The 14,838-nt window shown below is 51.2% G+C and overlaps 3 protein-coding genes across 5 annotated transcripts; 2 read left to right on the top strand and 1 right to left on the bottom strand.

Moving 5' to 3' along the window:
- Nucleotides 1-177: 177 nt before the first annotated feature.
- On the bottom strand, nucleotides 178-6,273 carry LOC125987390 (GON-4-like protein). 3 transcript variants are annotated; one of them, XM_049751737.1, is made up of 23 exons: nucleotides 6,125-6,273; nucleotides 5,232-5,393; nucleotides 4,794-4,930; nucleotides 4,509-4,726; nucleotides 4,364-4,438; nucleotides 4,251-4,301; nucleotides 4,033-4,086; nucleotides 3,846-3,941; nucleotides 3,700-3,777; nucleotides 3,489-3,626; nucleotides 3,218-3,425; nucleotides 3,045-3,146; nucleotides 2,941-2,981; nucleotides 2,570-2,857; nucleotides 2,294-2,380; nucleotides 2,061-2,229; nucleotides 1,835-1,985; nucleotides 1,603-1,750; nucleotides 1,421-1,537; nucleotides 983-1,342; nucleotides 711-877; nucleotides 529-631; nucleotides 178-464 (listed from the first exon to the last, which is right to left on the bottom strand). In XM_049751737.1, exons 3-23 carry the CDS (start codon nucleotides 4,909-4,911, stop codon nucleotides 330-332), a joined length of 2,904 nt encoding a protein of 967 aa, XP_049607694.1. In that variant the 5' UTR covers nucleotides 4,912-4,930; nucleotides 5,232-5,393; nucleotides 6,125-6,273; the 3' UTR covers nucleotides 178-329. The 3 variants fall into 3 exon arrangements, with proteins under 3 accessions (XP_049607694.1, XP_049607696.1, XP_049607695.1); XM_049751739.1 differs by having other exon boundaries at nucleotides 4,794-4,927; XM_049751738.1 differs by lacking the exon at nucleotides 6,125-6,273 and adding an exon at nucleotides 5,688-5,831.
- LOC125987431 (protein disulfide-isomerase A3) lies at nucleotides 5,813-9,060 on the top strand. Its single transcript, XM_049751824.1, has 13 exons — nucleotides 5,813-5,976; nucleotides 6,250-6,328; nucleotides 6,398-6,515; nucleotides 6,591-6,698; nucleotides 6,760-6,889; nucleotides 6,974-7,087; nucleotides 7,318-7,443; nucleotides 7,521-7,703; nucleotides 7,770-7,878; nucleotides 7,953-8,081; nucleotides 8,264-8,343; nucleotides 8,414-8,471; nucleotides 8,542-9,060. Exons 1-13 carry the CDS (start codon nucleotides 5,813-5,815, stop codon nucleotides 8,617-8,619), a joined length of 1,476 nt encoding a protein of 491 aa, XP_049607781.1. The 3' UTR covers nucleotides 8,620-9,060.
- A 532-nt stretch (nucleotides 9,061-9,592) lies between these two features.
- On the top strand, nucleotides 9,593-14,460 carry cct3 (chaperonin containing TCP1, subunit 3 (gamma)). The gene is made up of 14 exons (XM_049751808.1): nucleotides 9,593-9,760; nucleotides 10,863-10,924; nucleotides 11,013-11,063; nucleotides 11,138-11,200; nucleotides 11,577-11,673; nucleotides 12,155-12,272; nucleotides 12,342-12,528; nucleotides 12,597-12,746; nucleotides 13,002-13,134; nucleotides 13,204-13,285; nucleotides 13,349-13,529; nucleotides 13,620-13,865; nucleotides 14,119-14,250; nucleotides 14,327-14,460. Exons 1-14 carry the CDS (start codon nucleotides 9,733-9,735, stop codon nucleotides 14,417-14,419), a joined length of 1,623 nt encoding a protein of 540 aa, XP_049607765.1. The 5' UTR covers nucleotides 9,593-9,732; the 3' UTR covers nucleotides 14,420-14,460.
- Nucleotides 14,461-14,838: the final 378 nt, after the last annotated feature.

Genomic DNA, 14,838 nt, shown 5'->3' with positions numbered 1-14,838 from the left:
TCCTTAAGTAATTTGCTCATGTTGGTGATGTCATGTGACTGCACACGTGCACTTGATGGGCTTGCATGTAAGCAAGTGTGCAGCTTTTTGGACGTTCTCCGCTTATGGAACTTTGTCCTTCAACTGGACTTGACTCTAAGTGTGTGAGGTTGTGACTCCACCATGAAGACGCTCATCTCAGATGTTTCAAATTTTATTTACAATAACTAGCATTAGATGTTTGGTGCAAACCAAGAATTGAGTTCATTCAATGTGAATTGAAAGAATTTGATGACGTCATTGCTGAGTCAGCAAATGTTGAGCGAGTGCTATGACAGCAAGTTTTCCTTTCAACTTTCCAACAAGCTGCTTTTGGACTCTGGCAGAGATTCCGGTTCTTGTTCTTGGTCAACAACCGAGGGACAGGTTGCGGATGTCGTGGCCACACGAAAAAGGCGAAGGAGGTCTTTGAAACGAAGGCTCACCTGGAAAGAAGTGGCGTCACGTCGTGACCGCAACACGACTGCAAACCCCGCCCCCCCATCTCACCTGCCGGGCACTTTTGGTTCCCAACTGGGCGGAGACTCGCCTGAACGTCCGCCAATTGGCTCCTTGCTGCTGACAAGCTGTCAGGATGAGGCGGTCGGCTTCTCTGAAGTGAGCGGTGAAGCAGACGATGAAATGTCAGAACCGCCATGAAGCGCCGCCATAAAATGTGGGCGGGGCCTCACCGAGTCCAGATCACCATCTTTTCTCCGTTTGCGCCCGTCGAGACGTTTTGAGCGGAAACGGTCGGCGGGGCTTCCTGCTTCATGTGTGCGTCATTTGCTGTTTTTCTGGGCTCGCTCTCTTCCGGAACAGATGCGTGCATCTCCAGTTGTGGGCGGGGCTCTCCTTCCTGAGAGAAGCGCGCCACGCCAAAAGGACAACTTTTGCTTCATCTGTTTTTTTTAGGCTTCAGTTGAAAGCCATCATGGTGACCCCCCCAATCCCTCATGCATACCTCAGGCAGAGGACAGAAAGTTTCAGCGACTTGTGTCATCTTGGCCACGCCCACATTCATATCGCAGAGCCTTGATGATTCTGAGAAAGCAGGAAGCTCTGGCTCTGCTTCGTCGATCCTCTGCATGCTTGCCGTCGCCGCCGTGGGGGCGGAGCAACCAGAAGAGGGCAGATTTTGGGCTGTGGGGCTGGGAAGAGTCGAGCACAGGTGCGAGGATGTGCGCTCAGCTTGCTGGACGAAGCCCATGCGGCGGAAGTGCAGGTTGGGCGGGAGGCGGGATGGGTAGCACGTGGAGGAGGAGCCAAGCGCAGTCAAGTGACCGGAGGAGTTAACCGCCTTGGAGATCGCAGGGAGACTTCTCTACAGGAGGTGAGACACACTGCCAATTTTGATCCGTGTACATGCGTGCACGCTCATGTACATGTTGCGGCATCTCACCACCAGCCACAGAGGCATGAGGCGCACGTCTCTCTCCACTGGTGGGCGCCGCTCTGACGCAGCAACGTGAGCACACGCCCGTGGCATGCGAGGAATAACACGCTTGCAGCGGAATGTCTACACACAGACACGCACACACATTTGCTTTCCATCACATTCAAGTGTGTCTGCGCATGTATTACCTTGACGATATTGTCAGGGACTCCTGGTCTGCAGCACTGCTGGATCCTGCGTCTCACTTGAACGACACTTTTGCCCAACAACAAGTCGCACAGCAGCCGGGTGGGGTCACGCGAGCCCTCCAAGTTTCGAAGACCCATGATGAGCAGACTGCGCGCGCGCACACACACGCGCTCGCAGTTTGATTAATTGCCTTTCTGCATAGTTTAGATGTGTTTGATGATGTGCGTGTACCTGTCTTCTGCTGCAGTGAATGCCGCCGTCCTGCGGGGGCAGTAGTGAGCCGGGTCCAGGCTGACACGAGGCAGAAGTTGCGGGTAAAGAAAGACTGGACTTGTAGCAAAGATCCAAGCCAGCTCAGCGGGCATCACCGGAAAGCAGCGCACTGGTAACAAACACGCGCATGTGTGACGAACGACAGGAAAATGCACACTTTGCGTTAACGGCCAAGGTGACTGACTTTGTCCGCGTGCATCGGGCACACGCTTGAGTTGTGCGTAGGCCACGGGCCAGTCCTGCAGCTTGGCCAGCAGTTCTAGCGCCCCTTGTAGATTGGCCGCCCTAAAAGCGCTGCGCTGCTCTGGCGAGGTCATCGGCTCACCTCTTCGCGCTAGGAGGTCCAGCTCAAACTGACACACAACGGCACCGTTGGTCACAATTGCGCTTGTTTTGCCGCCCGCGCTTGCTTCTCACCAGGAACTGTTGCGTGGTTTCAGCTTCGTGGCGGAGTTCTTCCACGACTGACGTGAGAAGGTGAATCTGAAGCAACAGCTGCACATGCTGGATGCACGCGCACACACACACGACCATCCATGTTTTGTATGAAATTTCACTAGCATTCTCAAAAACCAAAATGTGCATGTTGGTTAGATTTCCGATCGATCAATCAATTTAAACCGGCACGTTCATGTGAGTCGCTCCTAAGTGGTGCGCTGTGTTCATCATTGCGGCCCCGTCAAAGTGTCTTACCTGCTGCACTTGCTGTGCCAGTGTGCGCCTGTGCTGTGCGTCCAGCCTGAGTATCTGCACACTGGCCGTGTGTCGGGTACTTCTCATGAAGGACAGCTGCTGCTGGACCGTACGCCGCTCTGTCATTGGTCGCTGGCTAACCTCCACGTCGCCCTCGCATGTTTCTTTGTGTGTGTAACACGCGTGTCCGGCAACACGCTTGTCATGTGTGTGTACGCCCTCCCGCGGCAACTCCTCTTCTTCGTGCCCTTCATCCTCCACTTCCTGGCCTGTCAGGTCCTCTTTCAACTATCACGCACACACAAATATCCTTACTGCGCTTGTCTTTGTGTGTGTATGAGCGTGCGTGTGTGTGTGTGTGTGTGTCTGACCGTTTCAAAGAGCTCCTCCATCAATTCATTTACTTCCTTTTCTGTAGATCATCAACATCATTATCACCATGATCACACTGCGGTGGGCGTGTGTGCGTACTGACTGGTAATGCGAACGGCCTTGTCGTCACGGTAATCCTCCTGGTCCGGCTCGTCAATATCAGCCAGGAAGTTGTACTCTGGGTCATCTTCATCATCACACTCCTCTGAACACATGAAAAGTTTAGAAAACGTGTGTGCGTGTAAATTACTGTGTATGCGTATTCAGACTTCTCACCATCATTGTCCACGTCGGAGGTCATGAGGCCTCTCAACCAATCAGTCCAGTTGCTGTCCTCATGGGCGGAGTCACAGTCGTACATGTCGGGCGTGATGTCGGGCGCTCGGAGCTCCGCCTCCAGTCGCCCCAGGGGGACGTCCCGAAGAGGACGCTTTGAGCGCGTGCGGTACGCCATCAAGCCCCCCTCGCCCGTGTCCTCCAGAGGCTGGCCACACAAATTCGGATATCATGAGCATCCATCCGGGTCTGATGCTAATATCGCTCCCACCTGGTACGGGTCCATGCACACGGCCAGCTCAGCCTCTACAGCGTGCAGCCTCTCCAGGAAGTTGTCTGTTTGCGCGGACGGAGGCGGAGCTTTGGGTGGAGGTGGGGGGCCCATTGAGGCAGACTCGGCCCTCGTCGTCTGAGGGTGACAGGAAGTGCGGCTTGCAACAGCTCACACCCACCCACGCACGGGAGCCGGCGCGTGCCTTTACCTTCCCGCCGCTGCGTAGGTGCCGCCGACTTCCTCTCGGGGGCGAGGCAGCGCTCTCAAAGTCGCTCTCCAGCAAAGTCTGCCACATCAAAGTGCCGTCAGTCACGTCATCATCATAAACTCACCAGCACCCGCGGCCACCCTCACATCTTCGGCCGTCTCGTCCTCATCTTCATCGTCGGGACGATACTCTTCATCGGAGGAGTCTTCCTCAGCGAGGGGGATGTCTACAAACTGATGGACCTGGACACAAAGGCCAAGAGGTGGCTATCTTTCAGTCAGCTCATGGCGGATGTACGTGCATGCGGCAGGCAACAGAAGGTTTGACTTTGACCTTGCTGACGTCTCGCCCAGTCTTGATCGGAGAGATGTTCCACGCCGGGACCGCCTGCCGGGAAGGAAGCCAGCGGCAATAGCGATGACATTAGCAACATCATTAGTGACTGGTTCACTCATTCCCATTCCTCAATCGCTGCAAAGAACGATTGAGGTCCACTATTTCATAATCCACCCCAATGTTGGGGGAGGTGCAGAGTGTACGCCGAGTCTCACCACGCCTTTCTCCACAACTTCCTTCAGCTTGGATCGAGTCATCTTGGGCTCCTGCGGAAGCACAAAGTCACTCGGTCAATCGCTTCATCCACGACGCACATCTCACAACTCACAAAGGGCGGCACGGCATCCGTCTCGTTGATGGCGGCTTTCATCATAGCCACCACGTGCTCGTTGGTGATGACTTCCTGCACGGCAAAGGTAAGTGTCAAGACAAGCTCAGCGTACACGCAGTCGGGCGTGCTTGCGCACACTCACGTGAATGATGTTGCGCACGTTGACGCTGGTCAGCTTGTGTTGCTTGGACTTGCACTCCAGCAATTGGTCGAGCTGTCTATCAATCTCCAAGCCTTCTCCTGGCCTCTCTTTTTCACTGTTCTTCTTCTCCTCCTCCTCCTCCTCCTCCTCCTCTTCAGTCTGCCTTTTCCGTTTCCTCTTGACCGTTCTCTTCCCACCGCCCTCGGCGCACTCATCATCTTATGTAAGCAGAGGGGGCCACTCAGATGCCGTTGCCATGGTGACAGCTGTGATGCTGCGTGTTACCAGCAGTGATGATGAGCTTGGGGTCCACGTTGTCATCGGCATTGTCACGCTCAGGGGGGAGTGGCCGTGAGGCAAGGTTAAACGCTTCCGCTCTGAGACGTTTGCAGGCAGACTTCATGATGCATCATCGATGACTTCTGAGCGGGGGGCGGCATTCAAAGATCCAAATCAAAACAAGTGAAATGGGCGTCTTTGTTTTCATTTGTGTTAATTCTTATATATTTTAACATGGTCTATTTTAATGTTTAGCCCTTATGTGAAAAGGGAGAACATAAGGTTTTACTTTCAACATGTAGACTTTGACTATTAGCTTGCAATTAGCCTTGATCAATTCACAAGTAGCTTCTTTTAGCATCTAGCATGGATTTCGAACGGGAGGTAAGATGCTGAAAGTCAAGACAGGCGCGGGGGTTCCATATAAGTAGCAAAAGCACTAACCCAAACATCAGAAAGGCTTCATCTTGGACTTCTTCAACCGCCTTTGCCGTCTTCTTCTTCTTCGATATGTTTTCAAGCTTATTCTCCTCGTCCCTCGGTTGCTGAGAGCCACCTAGTGGAATTCCGTTATAACAGCTTCTCCTTCTCTTGGTTGTCCCCTTCCTTAAAATGCAAAAACAATCTCAATAAATATGAGTGACTCATGAAAACATCCACTTGTTCACACCACGTCTCACTCGTTGTATACAGTTAATAAGATATGTTTATCAGTGATATTCGGAGGTGGGCCAAGGTTTCGCCATCTACTTACACTTCAAAATAAAAGTAATCAACGAAATAATCACAAACGTTGCCATACGGTCATTAATGCTTGTTAATGCTCATTATGCTAATCCTTTTTCTTTTCGCCGAATCAATTAAGTTTTGTAATCATTTTACGGCGAAAAAGTCACTTACATTTAATGCGACGCTTTAATTCTGAAAGTTGTTTCCGGACCTTTGAGTTAATGTTTTAGCTTTGAAGCTGATCAAGCACGTTTGCGCAATTTTGTCCAATTTGGTTGGAAACGTTAATATTGGTCATGGCGGCTGGCCGTCGTCTCCTCGCTGTCGTCACGTTTATGCTCTTCGCCGTTTTTCCGGCTTCGCTGTCGTCGCGCAGTGACGTGCTCGTGCTCGGAAACGCCGACTTCGACTACTTGGCAACCGAGCACGACACCATGCTCGTCAAATTCTACGCGCCTTGGTAACGCACACTTGTTTAAAAAAGCGCAAATATTAGCGTACGCGTCACTCAGAACACGCTTGCTGCTGCTTTCATTTAGCTCCTACAATGCCACCTTCCTTTCTCTCTTTCTCACTCCTCTGCTCAATTCCTTTCTTTTTTTCCTTACCTCTTGTCTACTCTTTCTTGCCTGTGCCATCCTTAATTCCGCCATCGTTCCTTCCTTTTTCCCCACCTCCATCACTTCCTTTCTTCCTTGTTTGCGTCCTCCTTTCCTTCCTCCCTAAACGTCAGGTGTGGCCACTGTAAGAAGTTAGCGCCAGAGTTTGAGAAAGCAGCTGGCAAACTGAAGGGAACTGTGCAGCTAGCAAAGGTAACATCGGCCGTTTGTGCGTGCGCGTATGCGCCAGCCCTGGTCTGACTTGTGCGTGCGGCGTGTCAGGTGGACTGCACGGCCGAAGTGGACACGTGTAGTCGCTTCGGTGTGTCAGGATACCCGACGCTGAAGATCTTCAGGAATGGGAAAGATTCCGCCTCCTACGATGGTCCTCGGTCTGCTGGTAAAAGATGCTGGCGTCACTTTGATGGTCACAAAATGAGGCGCTGATGGGTTTTTTTGTGTGTGTGCCCTTCAGAGGGGATCTTTGAGTACATGACAAAGCAGACAGGTCCGGATTCTGTGAGGTTGCTGACCGAAGAAGACCTGCAGACATTCGTCCGCCACGACGACGCTTCCATCGTCGGTATGAACGCGCCAAGATGAGCCCCGGCTCGGACGCCCCTTGACCTCCTCTCCTGTGTCAGGTGTGTTTTCAGACGAGGACAGCTCTAGCCTGAGTGACTTTGTGAAAGCTGCGGGACTTTTGCGAGATCAGTTCCGATTCGCTCACACCACACAAATGCCGCTGGCCGCCCCCTATGGACTCCAAACAGAGTAAGTCTTACTTTTCCTACTTGAAACTTTCAATGGCTGCCTTGTGCGGTCTGTCAAGCTACCCTCTGTGTGTTGATGTTTCAGAGGCATCTTGTTGTTTCGGCCTCCCCGATTAGCCAGTCCGTTTGAGGACAGCGTTGTTGTTTTGCCAGATTTCGGGACCATCCCGTCTTTGAGACGCTTCATCCGAGATCACGTGTAAGTGCGTGTAGGACTAATAGGAACAGAAAAAAAAATGTTTTGAATGAATTTGAAATTGCAACCAGTACTAGCCATTGTTTAATGCTTTGGAAAAAGAAATAGTTTGAATTTGAAATTGGGATCAATACAAGTCATTGTTTACTGCTTTGGGAAAAAAACTGCTTTTGAAAGTAAGTTAGCAAAGTCAAGTGCCTGAAAAATGGTATTTGCACTCCATGCGTGTCCAGATTTGGACTTTGTCCTCATATGACCTCGGAGAACAAAGATCTTCTGAGAGTTCGTGACCTCCTGACTGCCTTTTACAACGTGGACTTCCAACACGATGCCCCAGTCTCCAAGTACTGGAGGAACAGGTGACACGCGCGCACACCGGACGGTTGTCTTAACGGTTCCCACCAACTTCCCGTCCATGCGTCCTTCCCGTCGCCAGGGTGATGAAGGTGGCGACCAAGTACGCAGGACGGGGCCTCTTCTTCTCAGTTGCCAATCAAAAAGACTTCCAGGCCGAGCTGGAGAATGAATTTGGTGTGGGGACATCCGACGGCGGAGATGTTCCCCTGGTGACCATCCGCACCAAAGCGGGTCACAAGTACACCATGAGGGAGGAGTTCACGTAGGTAGCATGCAAAGCCGCTAACGTAGCACAGCATGAAATAACGATGACCCGTGTTTCTTGCAGGAGGGACGGCACCTCGCTGGAGAGGTTTCTGGACCAGTACTTCGCCGGGCAGCTGAAACGCTACGTCAAGTCAGAGCCTGTCCCTGACAGAAACGCCGGCGCCGTTAAGGTGTGTGACGCGAGCAGTATATTGTGACTAGCGGCGACGCCAAATGACATCACGGGAGTGTGCGCCACACGCAGGTAGTGGTGGCTGAGTCCTTTGATGCCCTTGTCAACCAACCTGACAAAGATGTCTTGATCCAGTTTTACTCGCCGGCCTGTCCGAACTGCAAGAAGCTTGAACCAGTTTACACCGCGCTGGCTGAGACGGTACCTTTATCTTCATTGTCTTCTGCTTTGCGCTCGGTGCCGAGCTACTGCACTCGGAATGAAAATTGCCTCGAGAGGCCTGACACAAGCTTAGCCTGCTAGTTCCCACCGCCTCATCTCCAAAGCTGAGCGTCATTGTTGAGAGTTGTTTGCGCTGGTACAACGAGTGGTCCTCTTGTCAGCTGTCTTCAGATGCAAGCGTGGTCGTCGCCAAAATGAACGCTGTGGATAACGACCTGCCGCCCGGCTACGTTGTCCAAGGGTAAGCTCACGTGAGCCGCCAGTGTCCGGACACGCCACGCGCAACCGATTGACGCTTTGCCTTCTCTCAGGTACCCGACTATCTACTTTGCGCCGGCTGGCAGGAAGAACGAGCCAGTCCGATACCAGGTAAGCCGGCGGGCTTTCTTTCCCTGGCCACGGGAAAGCGCGTGTGACCGCCGCCTGTGGTTTGTGGCAGGGTGGGCGGGAGCTGCGAGACTTCCTGCGCTTCTTGCAACAACAAACCGGCCAGCGCCACCTTCAACGGGAACTCTGATTGGCGTCAGTGTTTGAGTCCTAAGCGGAGTTTGGCTGCGGCCGCCATTCTCAGCAACTCCTTGCAGCCTTGCCAAGGTGCTTTATCTGAAACGGCAAGAACGTACAATCGCAAGTCATTGCATTTTTAACGAGGTACAAAAGGTGACAAACCCTGCTGTGAAAGTAAAACTTGAAGAGCTCCAAGATTTCATCCTCCTTGGGTAGCACTTATCCATGATGATGCATCTATGTATGGCAAAAAAAGATGTACGTGTTTGCGCACTGGGCATGGGAGGTGCGGCCGGACCCCTCTGCACGCAACCCTTGCATTGATTTGTTTGTAACCTTTGTAAAGGCTCGGATTCTATGTACGCATTGAATGATTGCTCTGTATGATGTATTTATTTGTACGCTTGATCGTGTGATCCATTTTTCTCCTTTTAAAGGAAATCCAATTTGGCATTGCAGTTATGTTCTTGTGGTTTGTAGAGTCATGAAACATTTTAACAAGTCTCGCATCACTACATATATATATTTGTGTGTGTGTGTTTGTGTGTATGTATAAAGATATACACCTATATATGTATATATATAGGTGTATATATATATATATATGTGTATATATATATATATATACACACACATATATATATATACATATATATGTGTATATGTATGTGTATATGTATATATATATATATACATATATATGTATATATATATACATATATATGTATGTATATATATGTATATATATATATATATATATATATATATATATATATATATATATATATATATATATACACACACACGTGTGTGTGTGTGTTTGAAAGGTATGACTATTATTACAATAATCCTGCAATGGGAATGTTGTCCCTCCCAACATGGCCGCCACGAAGGCACGTTATCCCAAATCACTTGTCTTAAATGCGTAGTCGGTAGGCGGGAAAGCGGGCCTGGCAACGCTTGGATTGACGCCATTGGTTGGCACGTCCCTCGCTGACAGTTCCGCCCGCCCCTTCAAGATAGCCCTCCCACTTGTCGAGTGGAATCTTCGAGTCGCGTGGAGCCGGTCTACGCGTTTTCTACATCTTTTCATTGTCTCCTGGCCTTTATATTTTTCTCCAAGATGTTCGGCCAACAGGTTCTTGTCCTCAGTGAGTAAACGCTCCGCTTGCTATGTCAGACGTTGTCCCCTAACACCGAATGGCCCGCTCGGCTGGCCGCACAAAGCGCTCTGGCACGTGCTAAGCTAGGCGAGCGAGGTTAGCCGCCTTAGCATGTGCCCGTGGTACCAAAGAAAGCCAGCCATTCACTGTTTAGCGGTCGCCCTCGCATTTGCGCTCATTTTCAACGTCAAATGTTCTTTGGTCTTACGGGACGGAGTATAACGGCCGAGCCACACCTTTGCTCTCCGCCTTCCGAGCGTTTAAGCATTTGCGGCTGCTAACTACGTCATGAGCGGACATTGGGAGTGCACTTCCTTGTCACGTGGTCAATTGGTCCAATTGTTAGTGTGTGCTGAGAGGTTATCTGCTCTCAATATATATCCTTCATGGAAAGCATCGTGCAACGATAGTCACTGGGCAATCAAATGTTGCGACGTACGGGTGGATCCGAGGATTGAGGGAGACAGTACGGCGGGGAGGGGACATGACTAGCATGTCCACCTCTCATTGCGGGGGCTTGATTCCGGCTTCGACCTTCCTGCGTGTAGTTCGCATGTTCCTGTGCATGCGCGAGATTCCCCCCACGTTCTCAAGACACAGCCGGTTCGGGATGTACCCCGCCGAGTGCACGGACAGCTCAGATGGGCTCTGGCACTCCCACGACCCGCTTTAGAAGTGATTTGGTGCGACCCTCTGAGAAGTGGTTACTCCCACCGATGTCACGAGAAAGAATTTGAATAAATGAGCGAAAGTGTAATTAAATGTCACCAATATGCTAAGAATTAAGGAAGTTATGACATTTTAAAGAGTTCCAAAAGCAGGCCAAAATGTTCCCTTGTTTCAAATTCTGTACAATGTGACTGTGTATATAAATTGAATTTTTTTTTGCTGTACATAATTTGAATGAAATAAAATAAATGATTTGTCATTGAGGAGCAAGCTGCTATGATTAGGGAATAGAGCATGACTATGCAAATGCAACGGCTGTGGTTGACAATCCTTACTCCCTGGTCATTACAAACTAGGGCCACGCTATACAAGATGCTAGTTGTAGGATCTTGCAAAGAATGACTAGACTTGTTGTCTCCAGACCAGAATGTGAAGAGAGAATCTGGGCGGAAAGTCCAGACAGGAAACATCAACGCAGCCAAGGTAAGTTCATTTTGTATTCGTTTTATTTATTTATTTATTTTTACATGCAACTTAATGATGACCATCGATTGAACGTCACATGTTCCAGACCATTGCAGATGTCATCAGGACGTGTTTGGGCCCGCGGGCCATGATGAAGGTGAGCTACAGTCCGATCGCCTGTATAGCAGCTATAATACTAGCGGCGCTAATGTTGGTTGTGTGTTTCCGTAGATGCTGCTCGACCCTACCGGCGGAATCGTCATGACCAACGACGGAAACGCAATTCTGCGAGAGGTGAGCCTGCCTATGGATCATCATGTGTCTCGTGTAGGGTCGAGTGGAACAGGGGCCATCTTTGAGCTTCTCCCAGAATCGTTTAGAATCTCTGTGCTAAATTTTTGAGTTCTCATTATTCGCCAGCAAGAAGCTCAAACAAAGGAGGATTGTTGGAAATGATACACTTTGGGAGAAGGTGCGCTGCCACGCCCTTCTGCCGCCAAAGCTGCGATAGTGAACAGTGAAAATTAAAGGACAGAAGTTATAATAGCCGATCGTTAGGAACCAAAATCGTGTCGAAGAACCTGAAAGGGCACCGCAACCATCAGAATTCAAACAATGCCCAACCCACGTAGTGAGGCCGTTGTTTATGACTGCATCGCCATGGTTACAGATCCAGGTGCAGCATCCCGCGGCGAAATCTATGATTGAGATCAGCCGCACGCAGGATGAAGAAGTGGGAGATGGAACCACATCTGTCATCATCTTGGGTGAGAGGACGAGTGTGTGGCCTCGCACATTTGTGTGCCTGCCTGTGTGCGCGTGCCTTGCTCACTCACGCCTGCATGTGCCGCGTGGGTTCAAAGCCAAAGTTGCTGATTGGGTTTCTCTATGCGCATTATCGCTTTGTTGACGTCCACTTCTTGAGCACCAGCAACACCTCACCTACCCAAAAAAAAAAAAGGAGCACCACATCAACCGAGCTTTTGATACCAGTGATAGTTAGCATACGATAGTGTCTCACGTTTGAACACTGATGCAGTACTGGATTAAAAACAGACATTTGAACCAGCTGCGCGTAGCCCACCAAGCTTCCTTCTCTTAAATTGTTGTTAGAATTTACACTTGGAATGCAGTGAGGGGGACTCGGCTCCCGCCTTGACCATGTTGCCCTCGTGAGTTGGTGCGTGCGGACGCGTGCGTCAAATCCCGACGACTGATTTTGCCCGTCTTTGCCAACGTGCGCGCAAGCTGGTGAGATGCTGTCAGTGGCCGAGCAGTTCCTGGAGCAACAGATGCATCCCACCGTCGTCATCAGTGCCTACAGGCGAGCTTTGGAGGACATGTTGGAAACATTGAAGGAGATCAGGTAGGTGCACACTCGCCGGGCTTTTACGGCAGCAAGCTGACGGGTCCACTTTGGGCCGTGCCCCGCCAGCGTCCCCGTGGACACAGCCGATCGCGCCTCCATGCTGAAGATTGTGCACTCAGCCATCAACACCAAAGCTGTGAGCCGCTGGTCCGAGCTGGCGTGCGGTATGGCCCTGGACGCCGTGCTTACTGTGGAGATGGACGATAACGGACGCAAGGAGATTGACATCAAGAAGTATGCCAAAGTGGAGAAGGTAGGCATGCACCCAAGGGCTCGCTCCAGCTCGGGCCAGGCCGCTCTCCTACCATGCTTGCGCCGCAGGTTCCAGGCGGCATCATCGAGGACTCGTGCGTTATGAGGGGAGTGATGGTCAACAAAGACGTGACACACCCGCGCATGCGCCGCCTCATCAAAGAGCCCCGCATCGTCCTACTTGACTGCTCCCTGGAATACAAGAAGGGCGAGAGCCAGGTGAGCGCCAACGCAAATTATGACTGGATTGATTTTTGGCTCAGTTAGGTCCATTCTCAGCCGATCTTGTCATGTGACGGCCAGTCGGGCCCGACGCCGTCCTTCGTAGAAAATCCCCGTCTGATTGTCTTTCTCTGTCAAATTGGGGTGTCTGTCTCGGGCGTCTCCCCCTCTGGCTACCCAGCGCAGCCCAAGCGTTCCGCAAATCTTTGCCATCGGCCTTTAATCGCCCGCCGCTTGTCTCCGTTTGTGTAGACGGACATCGAGATCAGCAAAGAGGAGGACTTTGCCAGGATCCTGCAGATGGAGGAGGAGCACATCCAGCAGATGTGCGAGGACATCATCCGGGTCAAACCTGACCTTATCTTTACTGAGAAAGGAATCTCAGGTGGGTGCACGCCAAGCCGCTGCGGCTGTGTCTTATGAGGAGCCTAAAGTTATGGATCTGCCACCTCAGACTTGGCCCAGCACTATCTGATGAAGGCCAACATCACTGCCATTCGCCGCGTCCGGAAGACTGACAACAACCGCATCGCCAGGTAGCCTTAGCGTAGCCCCGCTAACAGCCGGGGCCGAAGCCTCACCGCCCCGTGTCACCTCAGGGCGTGCGGCGCGCGCATCGTCAGCCGCACTGATGAACTGCGTGAAGAGGACGTGGGCACCGGAGCGGGGCTCTTTGAGGTCAAAAAGATCGGTGACGAGTACTTTGCCTTCATTGCTGAGTGCAAGGAACCCAAAGCCTGCACCATCCTGCTCAGGGGGGCCAGCAAGGAGATCCTGGCGGTGAGCGCCGCCTCGTGTTTGCCAGAATCTCGGTTTGTGACGCAGCAGTGCAGTGCACTTTGAAAATGTGAACCGGCTGCATGTGCACAGGAGGTGGAGCGCAACCTTCAGGACGCCATGCAGGTTTGCCGTAATGTGATGCTGGAGCCCTGGCTGCTACCCGGAGGGGGCGCTGTGGAGATGGCCGTGTCCAAGCGCCTGATGGAGCGTTCACGCGCGCTGGTGGGCGTGGAGCAGTGGCCTTACCGTGCCGTGGCCCAGGCCCTGGAGGTCATTCCCCGCACGCTCATCCAGAACTGCGGCGCCTCCACCATTCGCGTGCTCACGTCACTGAGGGTAGGCACTCTGCATGCACACCCACTAAACAGTGGACATCTCTGACGCTTGTATTTGATTTACTCGGGCCAGTTTCATTTCTAAAGTCACAAGCTCAAGTTACTATAACGTGCACGGACCTGCAACAAATCACTTGTTGAACAAAAAAAGCATTCGCTTCCGACTCAGTCATCCCACATCATTCAAATTTGAAACACCCTTTGCTTTGATGCTTGGGTTGCCTGTCGCTTTGAGCGCGTTTGACGTTTTGCAGGCCAAGCACACGGTGCAGGACGGCATCTCGTGGGGCGTGGATGGCGAGACAGGTACTCTGTGCGACATGGTGGCTGCCGGCATCTGCGAGCCGTTGGCCGTCAAAGCACAAACGTACAAGACGGCCGTGGAGGTGAACGCGCTTGCACCAGGCGCCGCCTTCGCCTTTTACAGTCCCCACCGGCCGTTCTGACCTGCTTTCTCTGCAGACGGCCATCTTGTTGCTGCGCATCGACGACATCGTGTCAGGTCACAAGAAGAAAGACAAAGATCAGGCTGCGGGAGGACCTGGTGCTGAGTAAATTCAACCGGACGCTCAATAAAGTTACAAATATAAGCCTCACTGAGTGATTGTCGAATTATTGCACATTTTTCCACTTTTTGTCAAACGTCACTTCACTCCATATAAAGCCCATGTGCTTCAATCGCTTTGCGTTAAAGGGAAAGAGACAATTTACTTGTTTGGCCACAGCTTTCCTACCTTCACAGATGGTAAAAAAAATAAAAGAAACACTAACTCATAAAACATGTCACCAAAAGTGTTATACTATCTTTTTTTCTACATTTATTTTTGTCCGCCAAGTTGTTGGCGTAGATTGGCAAACAACCTTAAATTCTATTTGGCGTAGGTCATATTTGGGTCAATTGGGTAAATTCTCATTCTCGACCTTGCGGACTACTTATGGGGCATCTGAGCTAATTTGGTAAAATATGATCATTC

The sequence above is a fragment of the Syngnathus scovelli genome, chromosome 19 (assembly GCF_024217435.2).
Source record: "Syngnathus scovelli strain Florida chromosome 19, RoL_Ssco_1.2, whole genome shotgun sequence".
Lineage (NCBI taxonomy): Eukaryota > Metazoa > Chordata > Actinopteri > Syngnathiformes > Syngnathidae > Syngnathus > Syngnathus scovelli.
This window is presented reverse-complemented; position numbering and strand designations above follow the sequence as displayed.